Below are 15,248 nucleotides of genomic sequence, written 5' to 3'. Positions count from 1 at the left end.
AAAGAAGCCAAAGTGTATTTTTTTATATTGCTGATTTTTTGTGTGCTAGTTCTGAATAGTATAAAGCTAATAAGAGTAGTGTTTTGCTCACCTATTTCCTGGGTATATTCTAGGGTGTGTACATCTGTGGTTTCTAGTTCGAAGTGTGGGGTGGTACTAGGTTTTTTCTTCAATTTTTTAGGTGTCAAGACGTTGAGAATTTTGATGACGTCGTCGGGTGGGAGTTCGGAAATTTCGTGTGTAAGTGTTGTAACAGTAGTAACAGGTTTCTCATCTGGTTTTTCGAGAGTGCTGATCTTGGTAGTTTCGATCTTCTCACCCTTCTTCTTGTGTATTACCTTCCTTGTAGTCTTAGTCTTTCTTTCTTCATCCACAATCACTTCTTCAGGGAGTTCAATTACTTGAACACTTTCAGGCAACTCAGACAAATCTTTAACTTTATCCACAGTTACTGTAGTCTCGGGCATTTTATCTTCTTCATAGGTAGTCTCAACTGTTACCGTCTCTTGTTTGGGACTCTTCAATTTCTTGATAACCTTCTTTTTTGTAACAACAGTTTTTGTTCCTTCAGGAGTTTCTATTTTAGAAATTGTTACTTCTTCGGGCATTTCTGTTACCAGAACTGTATGATCTTCCGGAGGAGCTTCAGGTAGCTCTGAAACATCAGTGGTATAGAACTTAACTTCAGTAAATTGATGAGTGTCATCAGTTTCAGTTGTTATAACCTCGGTTACTTCTGCTTTGTCTCCGACTCGCTTGTGAGTAACTTTTTTGCTTACTTTTTTCTTTACTGGTTTCAAGTCTTTGAGTTCTTGAGTAAATTCAGTGACTATTGGTAATTCTTGTAGAACAACACCTTGTAAGACATCATTAATATTTTCAGAAGGAACTTCCTCAAAGTTCACATAAACTTCTGGGACTCCATCAGTTTCTTCAGTTATAATTGTAATTACTTCTTCCTTAGGTTTATGCAGTTTTTTATACTTTCTCTTATCCTTGATTACTTTTTTCGTTTTGTCTTTGCTTACCTTGGTTTCTTCCACTGTAATTTCTTCTGGAAGTTCAACTACAATCGGTTTACCTTTTTTAGGCTTCAAGTCAATTATATTCAGCAAATCTGTTTCTTCGTCTTTAGGAAGTTCTTCTAGATCTTCAATATAGGTTACAACCATGACTTCTGGTTTCTTCCCTTCCTCTTCTACAGTCAAAATTTCTGTTACTTCATTCTTGTGACCTCCCTTAGGCTTTTTGAATTTGCGTTTTATTAATTTTTTAATCACTACTTTTTCATCTTCAATAGTCTTCACAATTTTTTCTTCCACTGGCAGTTCGTAGATTTCGGCAGCTTGATAAGACACTTCTTCTTCATCTGCCACATAATTGATCTCAATAATTACAGTGGTCTCTGTAGGTCCCTTTGGAGTTTCGATGGTGTCGATAATAGTGGTTTCTTCGGTAGGGCCTAACTTCTTTTTAATCTTTCGCCTTCTCTTAATTTTCTTTACGACACCTTCAGGGGTTGCTGCTTCAACTTCCATAAATTCTTCGGGTAGTTCATAAACTACTGTGGCCATTTGATATTCAGGTCCTTCAAGATGCACCTTTTCTGTAGGTTCAGGCTTCTTTTCGCGCTTGAATGATTTAAGTTTCATTTCATCTTTTTCTTCTTTGGGTTTTGGCTTTTGTTTAGGTTTGAAGCTTACCTCATTTTCTTCTTCATCAGGGCGTGGTTTTGGCTTCCCTAAAACTAGCTCACTGGGCTCAGCTTCTGGACTTTCTTTACTATGAGGTTTCTTCTTGTACTTCGTGACTTTCTTTTTTCTTGGTTTTTCCTTGTCGTCTTCTTCAGCCCTTTCAGGAGATTCTAAGTCCAAATCTTCATGGTCAATATCGTATGGTTCAAATTTAATTGGACTTTTCTCCTTTTCTGCCTCGATTATTAAAGTCTTGCTTTCGGAGGGTTTATCTAATTTCAGTTCTTTTACTACACCTTCTTCTTCTTCCACTTGTTTTACAGGGATTTTCTTCAGTTTTACCATTTCAGGTTGCTCTACCTCTTGTGGCACTATTCCTTTTCCAATTTTCAATTTTCTTTCTTCCAGGTCAGGCTTCAAAACTTCTTTTGGACGTTTTTTCTTTTTGGGCTTCTCAATATTTTCCTCTTCTTCAGGTTTCTGGGGCATTTCAACCCGTTCAAAAGTTTCCAATTCCGGTGCTTCATAATCTATATCTTTGAACTTTTTTAGTTTTCTTTTTTTGAGGATTTTTTCGGCTTCTGTTGCATTCCTGGAGAGTTCTCCATTATCTTTAACGTATTTGGGAAGACTGGTAATAACTGCATGTTGTTCTGCTTCTTCGTCACTTGGGAATGGAATATGGCGAATTCTGCTCTTTAGCCGGATTTTAGGAAATTTAGTCTCTTTTGGAGCCTTCTGAGTGCGTTTTTTCGGTTTCAATTCTGTTAACTTGGGAATGTCTTCCTTTTCCACTATTTTAATCTTCTGGGGTTTGATTTCTATGAGTTGCAGCTTTTGCTTCAAAGGTCCTAATTCAGTAGGAATTTTGTCCAGGTCATAAGTTTTAATGGTGACAATATTTTCCGGTTGTTTATCATCTTCAGTTATAGTTACAATATCCGTTTCTTCAATTTGAGGACCGATCTTCTTTAGTAATTTTCTTCTCTTAGTGATCTTCTTCTTAGGCTTTCCTTCAGCTGTGCTGATCTCGATAATTTCAGTGTCTTCAGGTATTTCTATCACCGGAATCATGTTGCTCATGTCTTCAATTGTAGCAGCATCTTCTTCTTTAATTGTTGCTTCAATTAGAGGTTCCTTACCTGGTTTTTCAGTTATGGTAAGATTGATGTTTTCATCTTTGTTTCCGACTTGTTTCCGGATTTTCCTTTTTTTGATAACTTTCTTGCGACCACGTCCAATGTCTACTTCAGTGGTTTCTTCAGGAAATTCAATCAAAACCCTATAGCCTGTTGGTAAGTCTGTAAGTTCGGGGAAATCTGGCAGTGGGTGAGATAGTATGATTCTTATTACCTCCATCTTTAATAGTTCGAAGACCTCTGGGGTTGTAGGTATTTCCTTTTGTTCTTCTAGGAGGGGCACAAAAAGGTATTTCTCTTCTTCTCCAGGTTTTTTCGGTTTCCTACCCTTCTTTTTAATTTTTTTCTCAGGAGTTTCTGCAGGAACTTCTTCCACTGTCACAGTAATTTCCGGAGCCTTTCCTTCCTCCTGTGTAGTTACAATTTCCGTTTTTTCATCTTTGTCTCCCTTCCTTTTTTGAATTATTCGCTTTTTCACTACCTTTTTCTTAGGAACTCCTTTTTCAATAACTATTATCTCCTGAATTTGCTCAGGAAGTTCTTGGACTTCATATTCAGGTTCTTCTGATATTTCTTCCACTGTAACTGCAGTCTGAGGCTCCTGGCCTTCCTCTTCTATAGTGACAATTTCTGTTTTTTCCTCTTTGTCTCCCTTTTTCTTTTTGGTAATTCGCTTCTTGATAACTTTTTTAGGTTTACCCTCTTCGATAATAATAATTTCGTGACTTGGTTCTTCAGGTATTTCCTCAATATCTGCTGGTACTTCTTCAATGGTAACAGTTGTTTGAGGTTTTTGGCCTTCTTCTTCTACAGTGACGATTTCAGTTTTTTCGTCGGTATCTCCTTTTTTCTTTTTAATAACTCGTTTTTTGACGACCTTCTTTTTAGGAATTCCTTTCTCGATGACTATGGTTTCTTGAATTTGTTCTGGTAGCTCTTCTATCTCATAATCAGGTTCTTCAGGTGTTTCCTCTATTGTAACTGTTGTTTGAAGTTCTTTACCTTCTTGTTCTATTGTGACAATTTCTGTTGTTTCCTCCTTGTCTCCCTTCTTCTTTTTAATGACTTGTTTTTTGACAGTTTTCTTTTTCGGAAGCCCTTCTTTCACCACAATGGTTTCTTCAATTTTTTCTGGTAATTCTTCTATTGTGAATTTTGGAATTTCTTCTATAGTAACTGTGGTTTGAGGTTGTTTACCTTCTTCCTCTACAGTAACAATTTCAGTTTTTTCTTCCTTGTCACCAATTTTTTTCTTAATAACACGCTTTTTAATCATTTTTTTCTTGGGAACGCCTTTTTCTACTACCGTAACTTCTTCAATTTCTTCTGGAAGTTCAACAGTAAATTTCAATTCTTCAGCAACTTCTTCTACAGAAACTGTAGTCTGAGGTTCTTTTCCAATTTCCTCGATGGTAACAATTTCAGTTTTCTCTTCTTTATCGCCTTTCTTCTTCTTTATTAGCCTTCTGTTAATGATTTTCTTTGGTACTCCTTCTTCAATAATTGCAATTTCATGAATTCTCTCCGGTGTCTCTTCAGGCACATATTCAAGTTCTTGTGGTACTTCCTCAACTGTAACTGTCATCTGTGGCTTTTTACCTTCTTCCTCTACAATAACAATCTCAGTTTTCTCTACGCTGTCACCTTTTTTCTTCTTAATTACACGTTTCGTCACGACAGTCCTTCTAGGAACTCCTTCTTCAATAACTATAGTTTCTTGTATTTGTTCTGGTAATTCTTCGACGATGTACTCAGGTTCTTCTGGAAGTTCCTTTTCATAAACTTTCAGTTTTTTCTTTATTACTTTCTTGATCTTCTTCTTTGTTGTTCCAGCCACTTCGATTTCCTCTTCTTCTTCTTCTTGTGGACGAATAAGCTCAGGGATTTGTTTTGTCATAGCTTTCTTTATCAATTCCATATGAATCGCGTCTTCAATCCCCTCAGGTTTTACCTTTTCTTCCTCCAGGCTTGGAACAATCAAGTAACCATCTTTAGTAACAATAGGTGTTCCTTCTTCAGGTTTCTTGGGTTTTTTAATCTTTTTCTTCAGTTTCTTTTCATCTATTTCCTCGACGGTAACTGAGACTTTTGGAGCTTTGTCTTCTTCCTCTACAAAAACAATAGAAGTTTCTTCTTCTTTATCTCCCTTCTTCTTTTTAATAACACGCTTTTTAATAACCTTCTTCTTCTCAACCCCTTTCTCGATAACCGTGACTTCTTGAATTTTCGCAGGAAGCTCTTTAACTTCATACTCAGGTTCTTCTGGAATCTCCTCTACAGTAACTGTGGTTTGAGTTTCCTTGCCAATTTCCTCAATGGTGACAATTTCAGTTTTCTCTTTTTTATCGCCCTTCCTTCTTTTGATGATGCGCTTTTTGATAACTTTCTTAGGGACACCTTCTTCAATTATAACGGTGTCATGAATTTCTTCTGGTATTTCTTCAGGCACTTCCTCTAAAGGTAATTCTTGAACTGTAATAGTGGTGTCAGGCTTTTTGCCTTCTTCCTCCACAGTAATAATTTCAGTCTTTTCTTCCTTGTCACCTTTCTTCTTCTTGATGACACGTTTTTTAATTACAGTTTTCTTCGGAACTCCGTTTTCAATTATTATAGTTTCTTGGATTTGCTCCGGTAATTCTTGAATTTCGTACTCAGGTGTTTCTTCCTCTATTGTAACTGTAGTTAAAAGGTCTTTACCTTCATGTTCTACTGTAACTATTTCGGTTTTCTCTTCCTTATCTCCAGTCTTTTTCTTGATTACCCGTTTTTTGACAACTTTCTTCTTTGGAATACCTTCTTCAATCACAGTGGTTTCTTGAATCTCTTCAGGTAACTCTTCAACAGTAAACTCAGGGATTTCTTCTACTGTAACTGTGGTTTCAGGCTTTTTACCCTCTTCCTCTACAGTTACAATTTCAGTTTTCTCTTCTTTATCGCCAATTTTCTTTTTAATGACCCTTTTCTTAACAACCTTCTTTTTAGGAATTCCTTTTTCAAGTACAGTGACTTCTTCAATCTCCTCAGGTAGTTCTTCAATTACCTGTTCAGCTATCTTAGGAATTTCTTCTACAGTAACTAGAGTTTCAGGTGCTTTTCCCACTTCCTCTGTACTAACAATTTCAGTTTTCTCTTCTTTGTCCCCTTTTTTCTTTTTAATGACGCGTTTCTTTATAACTTTCTTGGGTACCCCTTTTTCGATTATAACCGTTTCCTCTATTTTTTCAGATACTTCTTCTGGGGCCTCCTGAACAGGACCTTCCTCAATGGCAACAGTTGTTATAGGTTTCTTACCTTCCTCTTCTACAGTAATAATATTAGTTTTCTCTTCTTTATCACCGGTTTTCTTCTTAATTACCCGTTTTTTAACAACAGTCTTTTTGGGAATTCCTTCTTCAATTACAATGGTTTCATGGACTTGTTCTGGCAACTCTTCAATTGTAAATTCAGGACCTTCTTCAGTTTTCGGTTTCTTCTTCTTGACGATTTTCTTAACCTTCTTCTTTTTAATTACTTCTTCATCGTCTTCTGGAGCTTCGAGCTCAGGGACTTGTTTCGACAAAGCCTTTTTTATCAACTCCGTTTGAATCATGTCTTCAACTTCCTCAGGCTTAACTTTCTCTTCTTCTAAACTTGGTATGATAAGATAATTTTCTTCAGTAATCAGAGGCTTTCCTTTTTCAATTTTCTTTATTTTTTTCTTCTTCTCTAGTTTTGCTTCTACCTCCTCTACAGTAATTGTGACCTCAGGTGCTTTGCCCTCTTCTTCTATAGTAACAATAGAAGTTTCTTCTTCTTTATCACCTTTCTTCGTTTTGATGACGCGCTTTTTAACAACCTTCTTCTTAGCAACCCCCTTTTCAGTAATTGTAATTTCTTGGACTTGTTCAGGGAGCTCTTCAACTGTATATTCCGGTTCTTCAGGGACTTCTTCTACTGTCACTGTTGTTTGAGGTTCTTTGCCCGTTTCTTCAATGGTGACAATTTCCGTTTTTTCTTCTTTATCGCCTTTTTTCTTTTTAATTACCCGTTTTTTAATTACTTTCTTAGGATGGCCTTCTTCAATAACTACGGTTTCATGGATTTGTTCTGGTTGTTCTTCAATGGACTCTACTGGGATCTCTTCTACAGTAATTGTAGTTTCAGGCTTTTTGCCTTCTTCCTCTATAGTGATAATTTCAGTCTTTTCATCTCTATCACCTTTTTTCTTATTTATAATTCGCTTTCTGATTACTTTCTTCTTTGGAACACCCTTTTCTATTACGATGGTTTCCTGAATTTGTTCAGGAAGCTCTTCAATAACATAATCTGGCTCTTCAGGTTTTTCTTCCTCTACAGTAATTGTGGTAATTGGTTCCTTGCCTTCTTCTATTACAGTGACAATTTCTGTTTTCTCTTCTTTGTCGCCTTTCTTTTTCTTAATGATTCGCTTCTTTATTACTTTCTTTTTCTCAATTCCCTCGTCAATGACAGTAGTTTCCTGAATTTCTTCTGGTAATTCTTCTAAAGTAAATTCAGGCATTTCTTCTACTGTAACGTAGGTTTGAGGCTTTTTACCCTCTTCTTCTACAGTAACTATCTCGGTCTTTTCTTCTTTTTCACCTTTTCTCTTTTTAATGACCCGTTTCTTCACAATTCTCTTTGTAGGAATTCCTTTCACAATCACTGTTTCTTCTTTGATTTCTTCTGGAAGTTCTTCAACTACATGTTCAGTATCTTCAAGAGTTTCCTCTACAGTAACTGTAGTCTCAGGTTTCTTACCAACCTCCTCTACAGTGATAATTTCAGTTTTCTCCCCTTTATCACCTTTCTTCTTTTTGGTGATACGTTTCTTGATAATCTTCTTTGGAGTTCCCTCTTCAATTATGACGGTTTCGTGGATTTGTTCTGGTATTTTTTCAGGTGTTTCTTCAAAGGGTCCTTCTTCTATGGTTACTGTAGTCTCAGGCATCATACCATCTTCCTCCACAGTGACAATTTCAGTCTTTTCTTCCTTGTCGCCTTTCTTTTTCTTGATTACACGTTTTTTGACTACTGTCTTTTTGGGAATTCCTTTTTCAATTACAATAGTTTCCTGAATTTGTTCTGGAAGTTCTTCGATAGAGTACTCAGGCTCTTGTGAAACTTCTTGTTTCTGCTTCTTTGTAACCTTTTTAATTTTCTTTTTAGTTATAGTTCTTTCTTCTTCTTCATCCGTAGGACCTTCGAACTGTGGTATTTGTTTGGTCATAGCCTTCTTAATTAATTCCATCTGAATCATATCTTCAACCCCTTCGGGCTTAACTTTCTCTTCTTCTAAACTGGGAACAACAAGGTAGCCTTCTTCGGTGACCAGTGGCTTGCCTTCTTTAACTTTCTTTAATTTCTTCTTTGGCTTTTTATCCTCTATCTCATTTACAGTGGCAGTAACCTCAGAGATTTTGCCTTCTTCTTCAACAGTAACTATTGCTATTTCTTCTTCTTTATCACCTTTCTTCTTTTTTATGACGCGCTTTTTGACAATTTTCTTCTTTGGAACTCCTTTTTCTATAACTGTAACTTTTTCTAATTCTTCCGGAAGCTCTTCAACTGTATATTCAGGTTCCTCTGGTACTTCCTCCACAGTAACCGTAGTTTGAGGCCCCTTACCCTCTTCTTCTACAGTTACAATTACAGTTCTTTCTTCTTTACCATCTTTCTTCTTTTTAAGGATACGTTTCTTTGTTATTTTTTTAGGAACTCCCTCTTCAATAACAATAGTTTCATGAATTTGTTCCGGTTGTTCTTTATGAACTTCTCCAGTGGAAATTACTTCTTGAACAGTAACTGTTGTTTTAGGTTTCTTGCCTTCCTCTTCTACAGTAACAATCTCGGTTTTCTCCTCTTTATCACCTTTCTTCTTTTTGATGACACGTTTCTTGACAATTTTCTTTTTCTGTACACCTTTGTCAATGACAATGGTTTCTTGAATTTGTTCAGGCAATTCTTCAATTGTATACTCGGGAACTTCCTCTACAGTAACTGTCATTTGAGGCTCCTTACCCTCTTCTTCTACAGTCACAATTTCAGTCTTTTCTTCTTTGCCATCTTTCTTCTTTTTAATTACTCGTCTCTTCACAACTTTTTTCTTAGGAACTCCCTTTTCCAGAACTATTTCCTCTTGAATTTCCTCAGGAAGTTCTTCTATTTCATATTTAGGTCCTTCGGGCACTTCATCTACAGTAACAGTAGTTTGAGGCTCTTTTCCAACTTCTTCTAGAGTTACCACTTCAGTTCTTTCCTCTTTACCTCCCTTCTTTTTCTTAATTACCTTCTTCTTAATAACCTTCTTGGGAACTCCCTCTTCGACAATAACAGTCTCTAATATTTGTTCAGGTACCTCTTCCGGCACTTCTTCAAGAGGTAGTTCTTGAACAGTAACTGTTGTTTCAGGTTTCTTGCCTTCCTCTTCTACAGTAACAATCTCGGTTTTCTCCTCTTTATCACCTTTCTTCTTTTTGATGACACGTTTCTTGACAATTTTCTTTTTCTGTACACCTTTGTCAATGACAATGGTTTCTTGAATTTGTTCAGGCAATTCTTCAATTGTATAGTCGGGAACTTCCTCTATAGTAACTGTCATTTGAGGCTCCTTACCCTCTTCTTCTACAGTCACAATTTCAGTCTTTTCTTCTTTGCCATCTTTCTTCTTTTTAATTATTCGTTTCTTCACAACTTTTTTCTTATGAACTCCCTTTTCCAGAACTATTTCCTCTTGAATTTCCTCAGGAAGTTCTTCTATTTCATATTTAGGTTCTTCGGGCACTTCATCTACAGTAACAGTAGTTTGAGGTTCTTTTCCAATTTCTTCTAGGGTTACCACTTCAGTTCTTTCCTCTTTACCTCCCTTCTTTTTCTTAATTACCTTCTTCTTAATAACCTTCTTGGGAACTCCCTCTTCGACAATAACAGTCTCTAATATTTGTTCAGGTACCTCTTCCGGCACTTCTTCAAGAGGTAGTTCTTGAACAGTAACTGTTGTTTCAGGTTTCTTGCCTTCCTCTTCTACAGTAACAATCTCGGTTTTCTCCTCTTTATCACCTTTCTTCTTTTTGATGACACGTTTCTTGACAATTTTCTTTTTCTGTACACCTTTGTCAATGACAATGGTTTCTTGAATTTGTTCAGGCAATTCTTCAATTGTATAGTCGGGAACTTCCTCTATAGTAACTGTCATTTGAGGCTCCTTACCCTCTTCTTCTACAGTCACAATTTCAGTCTTTTCTTCTTTGCCATCTTTCTTCTTTTTAATTATTCGTTTCTTCACAACTTTTTTCTTAGGAACTCCCTTTTCCAGAACTATTTCCTCTTGAATTTCCTCAGGAAGTTCTTCTATTTCATATTTAGGTTCTTCGGGCACTTCATCTACAGTAACAGTAGTTTGAGGTTCTTTTCCAACTTCTTCTAGAGTTACCACTTCAGTTCTTTCCTCTTTACCTCCCTTCTTTTTCTTAATTACCTTCTTCTTAATAACCTTCTTGGGAACTCCCTCTTCGACAATAACAGTCTCTAATATTTGTTCAGGTATCTCTTCCGGCACTTCTTCAAAAGGTAGTTCTTGAACAGTAACTGTTGTTTCAGGTTTCTTGCCTTCCTCTTCTACAGTAACAATCTCGGTTTTCTCCTCGTTATCACCTTTCTTCTTTTTGATAATACGTTTCTTGACAACTTTCTTCTTGGGAACACCCTTTTCTATTACAATCGTTTCTTCTATTTGTTCGGGCAATTCTTCAATGGTAAACTCAGGTTCTTTAGAAATGCTTTCCTCTATGGTTACAGTGGTTTGCGGTTCTTGGTCTTCTTCTTCAACTGTAAAAATTTCAGTTTCCTCTTCTTTATCGCCTTTCTTCTTTTTGATAACTCTCTTCTTCACGACTTTTTTCTTTGGAATTCTATCTTCTATCACAGTAGTTTCTTGAATCTCTTCGGGAAGCTCTTCAACTCTATATTCAGGTGTTTCTTCAGTTTTCAGTTCACCAACTTTCTGTTTCTTTTTCTTTACAATTTTCTTTTGTTTTGTCTTTTCTACTGTTTCTTCTTCATCTTGTTCCATGGGTGCTTCGAATAGTGGCACCGCTTTCAATAATGCTTTCTCTAATAATTCTGCATCAATGATGTTCTGAACATCTTTAGGTTTAACTTTCTCTTCTTCAAGACTTAGCACCGACGAGTAGCTTTCGATTGTAATTTGAGGCTCTTTACCTTCTTCCTCTACAGTAATAATAGATGTTTTTTCTTCTTTATCACCCTTTTTCTTTTTAATTACACGTTTTTTGACAATCTTCTTTTTGGAGATGCCTTTATCTATGATTGTTACTTCTTGGATTTGTTCAGGAAGTTCTTTAACTACATATGTAGGTTCTTCAGGAGTTTCTGTTACAGTTACGCTTTCGATTGTTTCAGGTGTCTTTCCAACTTCCTCCACGCTTACAATCTCAGTTTTCTCTTCTTTATCACCTTTCTTCTTTTTGACTATTCGTTTTTTGATTACCTTCTTTGGAACTCCTTCTTCAATAACTATAGTTTCATGTATTTGTTCAGGTTGTTCTTCAGGAACATAGTCTTTGGAGATATCTTCGACTGTTACACTGGTTACAGGCTCTTTTCCTTCTTCTTCTAGAGTAACAATTTCAGTTTTCTCTTCTTTGTCACCCTTCTTTTTTCTAATAACGCGTTTCTTGACAATTTTCTTTTTGGTAATACCTTTGTCGATTATTATTGTTTCCTGGATTTGTTCTGGTAATTCTTCGACTGTGCATTCAACTTCTTTAGGAGTTACTTGTTCTACTGTTATAATCATTAAGGGCTGTTTGCCTTCTTCTTCCACAGTTACAATTTCAGTTTTCTCTTCCTTGTTGTCAGTTTTCTTCTTTATTACACGCTTCTTTACAACTTTCTTCTTTGGCACACCTTCATCCACTACACTTATCTCTTGTACTTCTTCTGGAAGTTCTTCTACTATGAACTGTTCTTCAGGCAATTCTTCTTCACCTCTAGTAACTTTCTTTTTAATAATTTTCTTCCTTTTCTCTTTTTGATCTGGTATAATTTCTTCTTCTGGAATTTCTTCCTCTACTGTCACTGTAGTTTCAGGCGTCTTGCCTTCCTGTTCCACTGTTACAATTTCAGTAGTTTCCTCTTTGTCTCCCTTTTTCTTTTTGATAATTTTCTTTTTTATTGTTTTCTTCCTAGGAATGCCTTCTTCTACAACAGTGGTCTCTTGAATTTGTTCTGGTAACTCTTCAACTACAAATTCCGGTTGTTCAGATATTTCTTGTTCTTCCTTAACTACTGTCTTTTTTACGATCTTCTTTTTTATGATTTTGTTTTTTCTTTCTTTCTGTTCAGATGTCAATTTTTCTTCTTCTGGAATTTCTAGTTCCTCTACTGTTACAGTAATTTCAGGTTTTTTACCTTCTTGTTCAACGGTTACAATTTCGGTTTTTTCCTCTTTGCCATCTTTCTTCTTTTTGATAACTCTCTTTTTAATGACTTTCTTCTTTGGAATTCCTTCTTCCACTACTGTAGATTCTTCAATTTGCTCGGGTAGTTCTTCAACTACGAATTCAGGTTCTTTAGGTATCTCTTCTACTGTTATTGTTGTTTCAGGTTTCTTTCCTTCTTGCTCGACGGTTACAATTTCAGTTGTCTCTTCTTTACCGCCTTTTTTCTTTTTTATTATTTTCTTTTTTACTACTTTCTTCTTTGGAACCCCTTCTTCTATAACTACAACTTCGTGGATCTCTTCAGGTAATTCTTCTAGCACCATTTCAGGTTCTTTCGGTAATTCGAGTTCTTCAATAGTTACTGTGGTTTCAGGTTTTGATCCTTCTTTTTCAACAGTTACGATTTCAGTCCGTTCTTCTTTGCCATCCTTCCTTTTTGCGATGACTCGTTTCTTGATTATCTTTTTCCGAGGAATTCCTTTTTCTATGACAGTGGTTTCTTGAATTTCTTCTGGTAGTTCTTCAATTTCATACTCAGGAGTTTCTTCGATAGTTACTGTAGTTTCAGGTTTCTTTCCTTCTTCCTCTACGGTTACAATTTCAGTTTTCTCTTCCCTACCATCTTTCTTCTTTTTTATTACTTTTTTCTTTACCACTCTCTTCTTTGGAACTCCCTCTTCGACAACAGTTATTTCCTCAATTTCTTCGGGTAGTTCTTCCACGATTTCAAGTTCCCTTTCCTCAAGAGGAGTTTCTTCAGTTTCTTCTTTATCCATTTTCTTTTTCTTTATGATTTTCTTCTTTACAATTTTCTTTGAAAGATCTTCAATTACTTTTTCAGGAACTTCCTCTACTATCACTGTAGTTTCTGGTTTCTTTTCTATTTCCTCTGCGGATAAGGATTCAGTTTTCTCTATAGGTTTTTCCTCCTCTTCCAGAGGAATTATCTCAATTGCTTCTTTACCTACCTTTTTCTTCTTTATTTCCTTTCTCTTTATAACTTTCCTAGAGACATCTTCAACAACCTGTTCTTCTGGAACCTCCTTAACAGTTACTGTAGTTTCAGGTTCTTTACCGTCTTCTTTAACGGTCACAATTTCAGTCCGTTCTTCTTTATCTCCTTTGATCTTCTTGATTACGCGTTTCTTCACGATTTTCTTTTTCGGAACTCCTTCCTCCACTACCGTGGTTTCTTCAATATCTACCGGTAATTCCTCAACTATCTCTTCAGGTTCTTCTGGGATTTGTTCCACAGTTACTGTAGTTTTAGGTTGTTTGCCTTCTTCTTCAATGGTAACAATTTCAGTCTTTTCTTCCTTACCATCTTTCTTCTTTTTAATGACCCTCTTTTTTAATATCTTTTTCTTGATAATTCCTTTATCCACCACTGTAGTTTCTTGAATCTGTTCGGGCAATTCTTGTACTACATATTCAGGTTCTTCAGGAATTTCTTCAATTGTCACTATAGGCTTCTTTCCTTCTTCTTCTACAGTGACAATTTCGGTTTTCTCTTCTTTACCATCTTTCTTCCTCTTGATTACGCGCTTTTTCACAACTTTCTTCTTAGCTACTCCAGCCTCAATCACTGTGGTTTCATGTACTTGTTCTGGCAATTCTTCAACTATATATTCAGGTTCTTCAGGAACAGCCTCTTGTTCCTCAACTGTGATTGTAGTTTTAGGTTTCTCTCCCTCCTTTTCTATGGTAATAATCTCAGTTCTTTCTTCTTTATCTCCTTTTTTCTTCTTGATTACACGTTTCTTAATAGTTTTCTTTTTTGGAATTCCTTCTTCTATAATTGTTGTTTCCTGTATTTTTTCTGGTAATTCTTCGACTATATATTGAGGCTCTTCAGGACCTTCTTGTATAGTTACTGTAGTTTCAGGTTCTTTGCCTTGTTCCTCGATAGTGACAATTTCGGTCTTTTCTTCCTTTCCATCCTTCTTTTTCTTGATTACTCGCTTCTTGACAATCTTCTTCTTTGAAATTCCACCTTCTATCACAGTAGTTTCTTGTATATGCTCTGGTAATTCTTCTACTATGTACTCAGGTTCTTGTGGGACTTCTTCTACAGTTACGGAAGTTTCAGGTTGCTTGCCTTCCTCCTCTATAGTGACGATTTCAGTTCTCTCTTCAGTTTCACCTTTCTTTTTCTTGATAACACGCTTCTTGACAACTTTCTTCTTAGGGATGCCCTCTTCGATTGTAGTGGTTTCATGGATCTGCAGAGGTAATTCCTCTACCACCAATTCAGGCGTTTCTTCTTCTTCCCCTACTGTTACAACTTCACGTCTTTCCTTGTCTCCACCCTTCTTTTTAATCTTCTTTTTGCCAATCTGTGACACTTTAGTTACCTCTGGTTTTTCTTCAGTCTCCTCAACGGCATATTGAGGAGTTTCTTGAGGTATATCTATATCAATAACCTCTTCGATGTCCACACCAGAAGTCTCTTCTTCAACCTCTTTGGGTTGGCTTTCAGAAATAACTTCTTCGATGATAGTGTCACCTTCGCCTTTCTTTTTGTGTTTCTTTTTGATGATGGTCCTCTTAGTGACCACTTGAGATGTCTCGTCTCCCTCAGGAGTGGACTTGAACCTAGTTACGAACTCCTCAGTCTCCTCCACATCCGAATGCTTTCTAATGGTAATAATGTGTTCGTCTGCAGTTTCAGTGGGCGCGATTTGAGTGACGGTTGGGTGTGTTTTTTGTGGTGTGGTGTCTTCCAGTGGTCCTGTAAGTTAACGTGATTAATGGGACCTCCACTCAAACTACTACGATTGATGATGAACGTGAGAATGAAGTGTATTTTGCTGTGTAATTTGGTAGTGTAATGCTTCTATGTTTGCGTGAAAAGCTACCCTAGTCTCAATTTTACTAAAGGCAGATTCGATGGTGTTATTATCAAACCTGTCCTCAAGCAGCATCTGAGGATAAAATAATCTATATCTGCAGGG

General features: G+C 36.4%; 1 protein-coding gene across 11 annotated transcripts in view; it reads right to left on the bottom strand.

The window, feature by feature from the left end:
- sls (sallimus) overlaps positions 1-15,248 on the bottom strand; it is a 99,601-nt gene that overhangs the window by 21,913 nt on the left and 62,440 nt on the right. For 6 of the 11 annotated variants that reach the window (XM_066401787.1, XM_066401789.1, XM_066401784.1 and 3 more), the window contains 2 exons: positions 12,006-15,025; positions 92-11,870 (listed from right to left, as the gene is read on the bottom strand). The exons of 1 other annotated variant lie outside the window; for it this stretch is intronic. In XM_066401787.1, coding sequence (XP_066257884.1) covers positions 92-11,870; positions 12,006-15,025 — 14,799 coding nt within the window. The remainder of the gene's footprint in view (positions 1-91; positions 11,871-12,005; positions 15,026-15,248) is intronic. 4 more of the 11 variants (XM_066401788.1, XM_066401790.1, XM_066401792.1 and 1 more) reach the window with 4 other exon arrangements.

The sequence above is a fragment of the Euwallacea similis genome, chromosome 23, assembly GCF_039881205.1.
Source record: "Euwallacea similis isolate ESF13 chromosome 23, ESF131.1, whole genome shotgun sequence".
In the NCBI taxonomy this organism is placed as follows: Eukaryota; Metazoa; Arthropoda; class Insecta; order Coleoptera; family Curculionidae; genus Euwallacea; species Euwallacea similis.
Note: the sequence above shows the minus strand (reverse complement) of the source record. Positions and strands in the feature narration are given on the sequence as shown.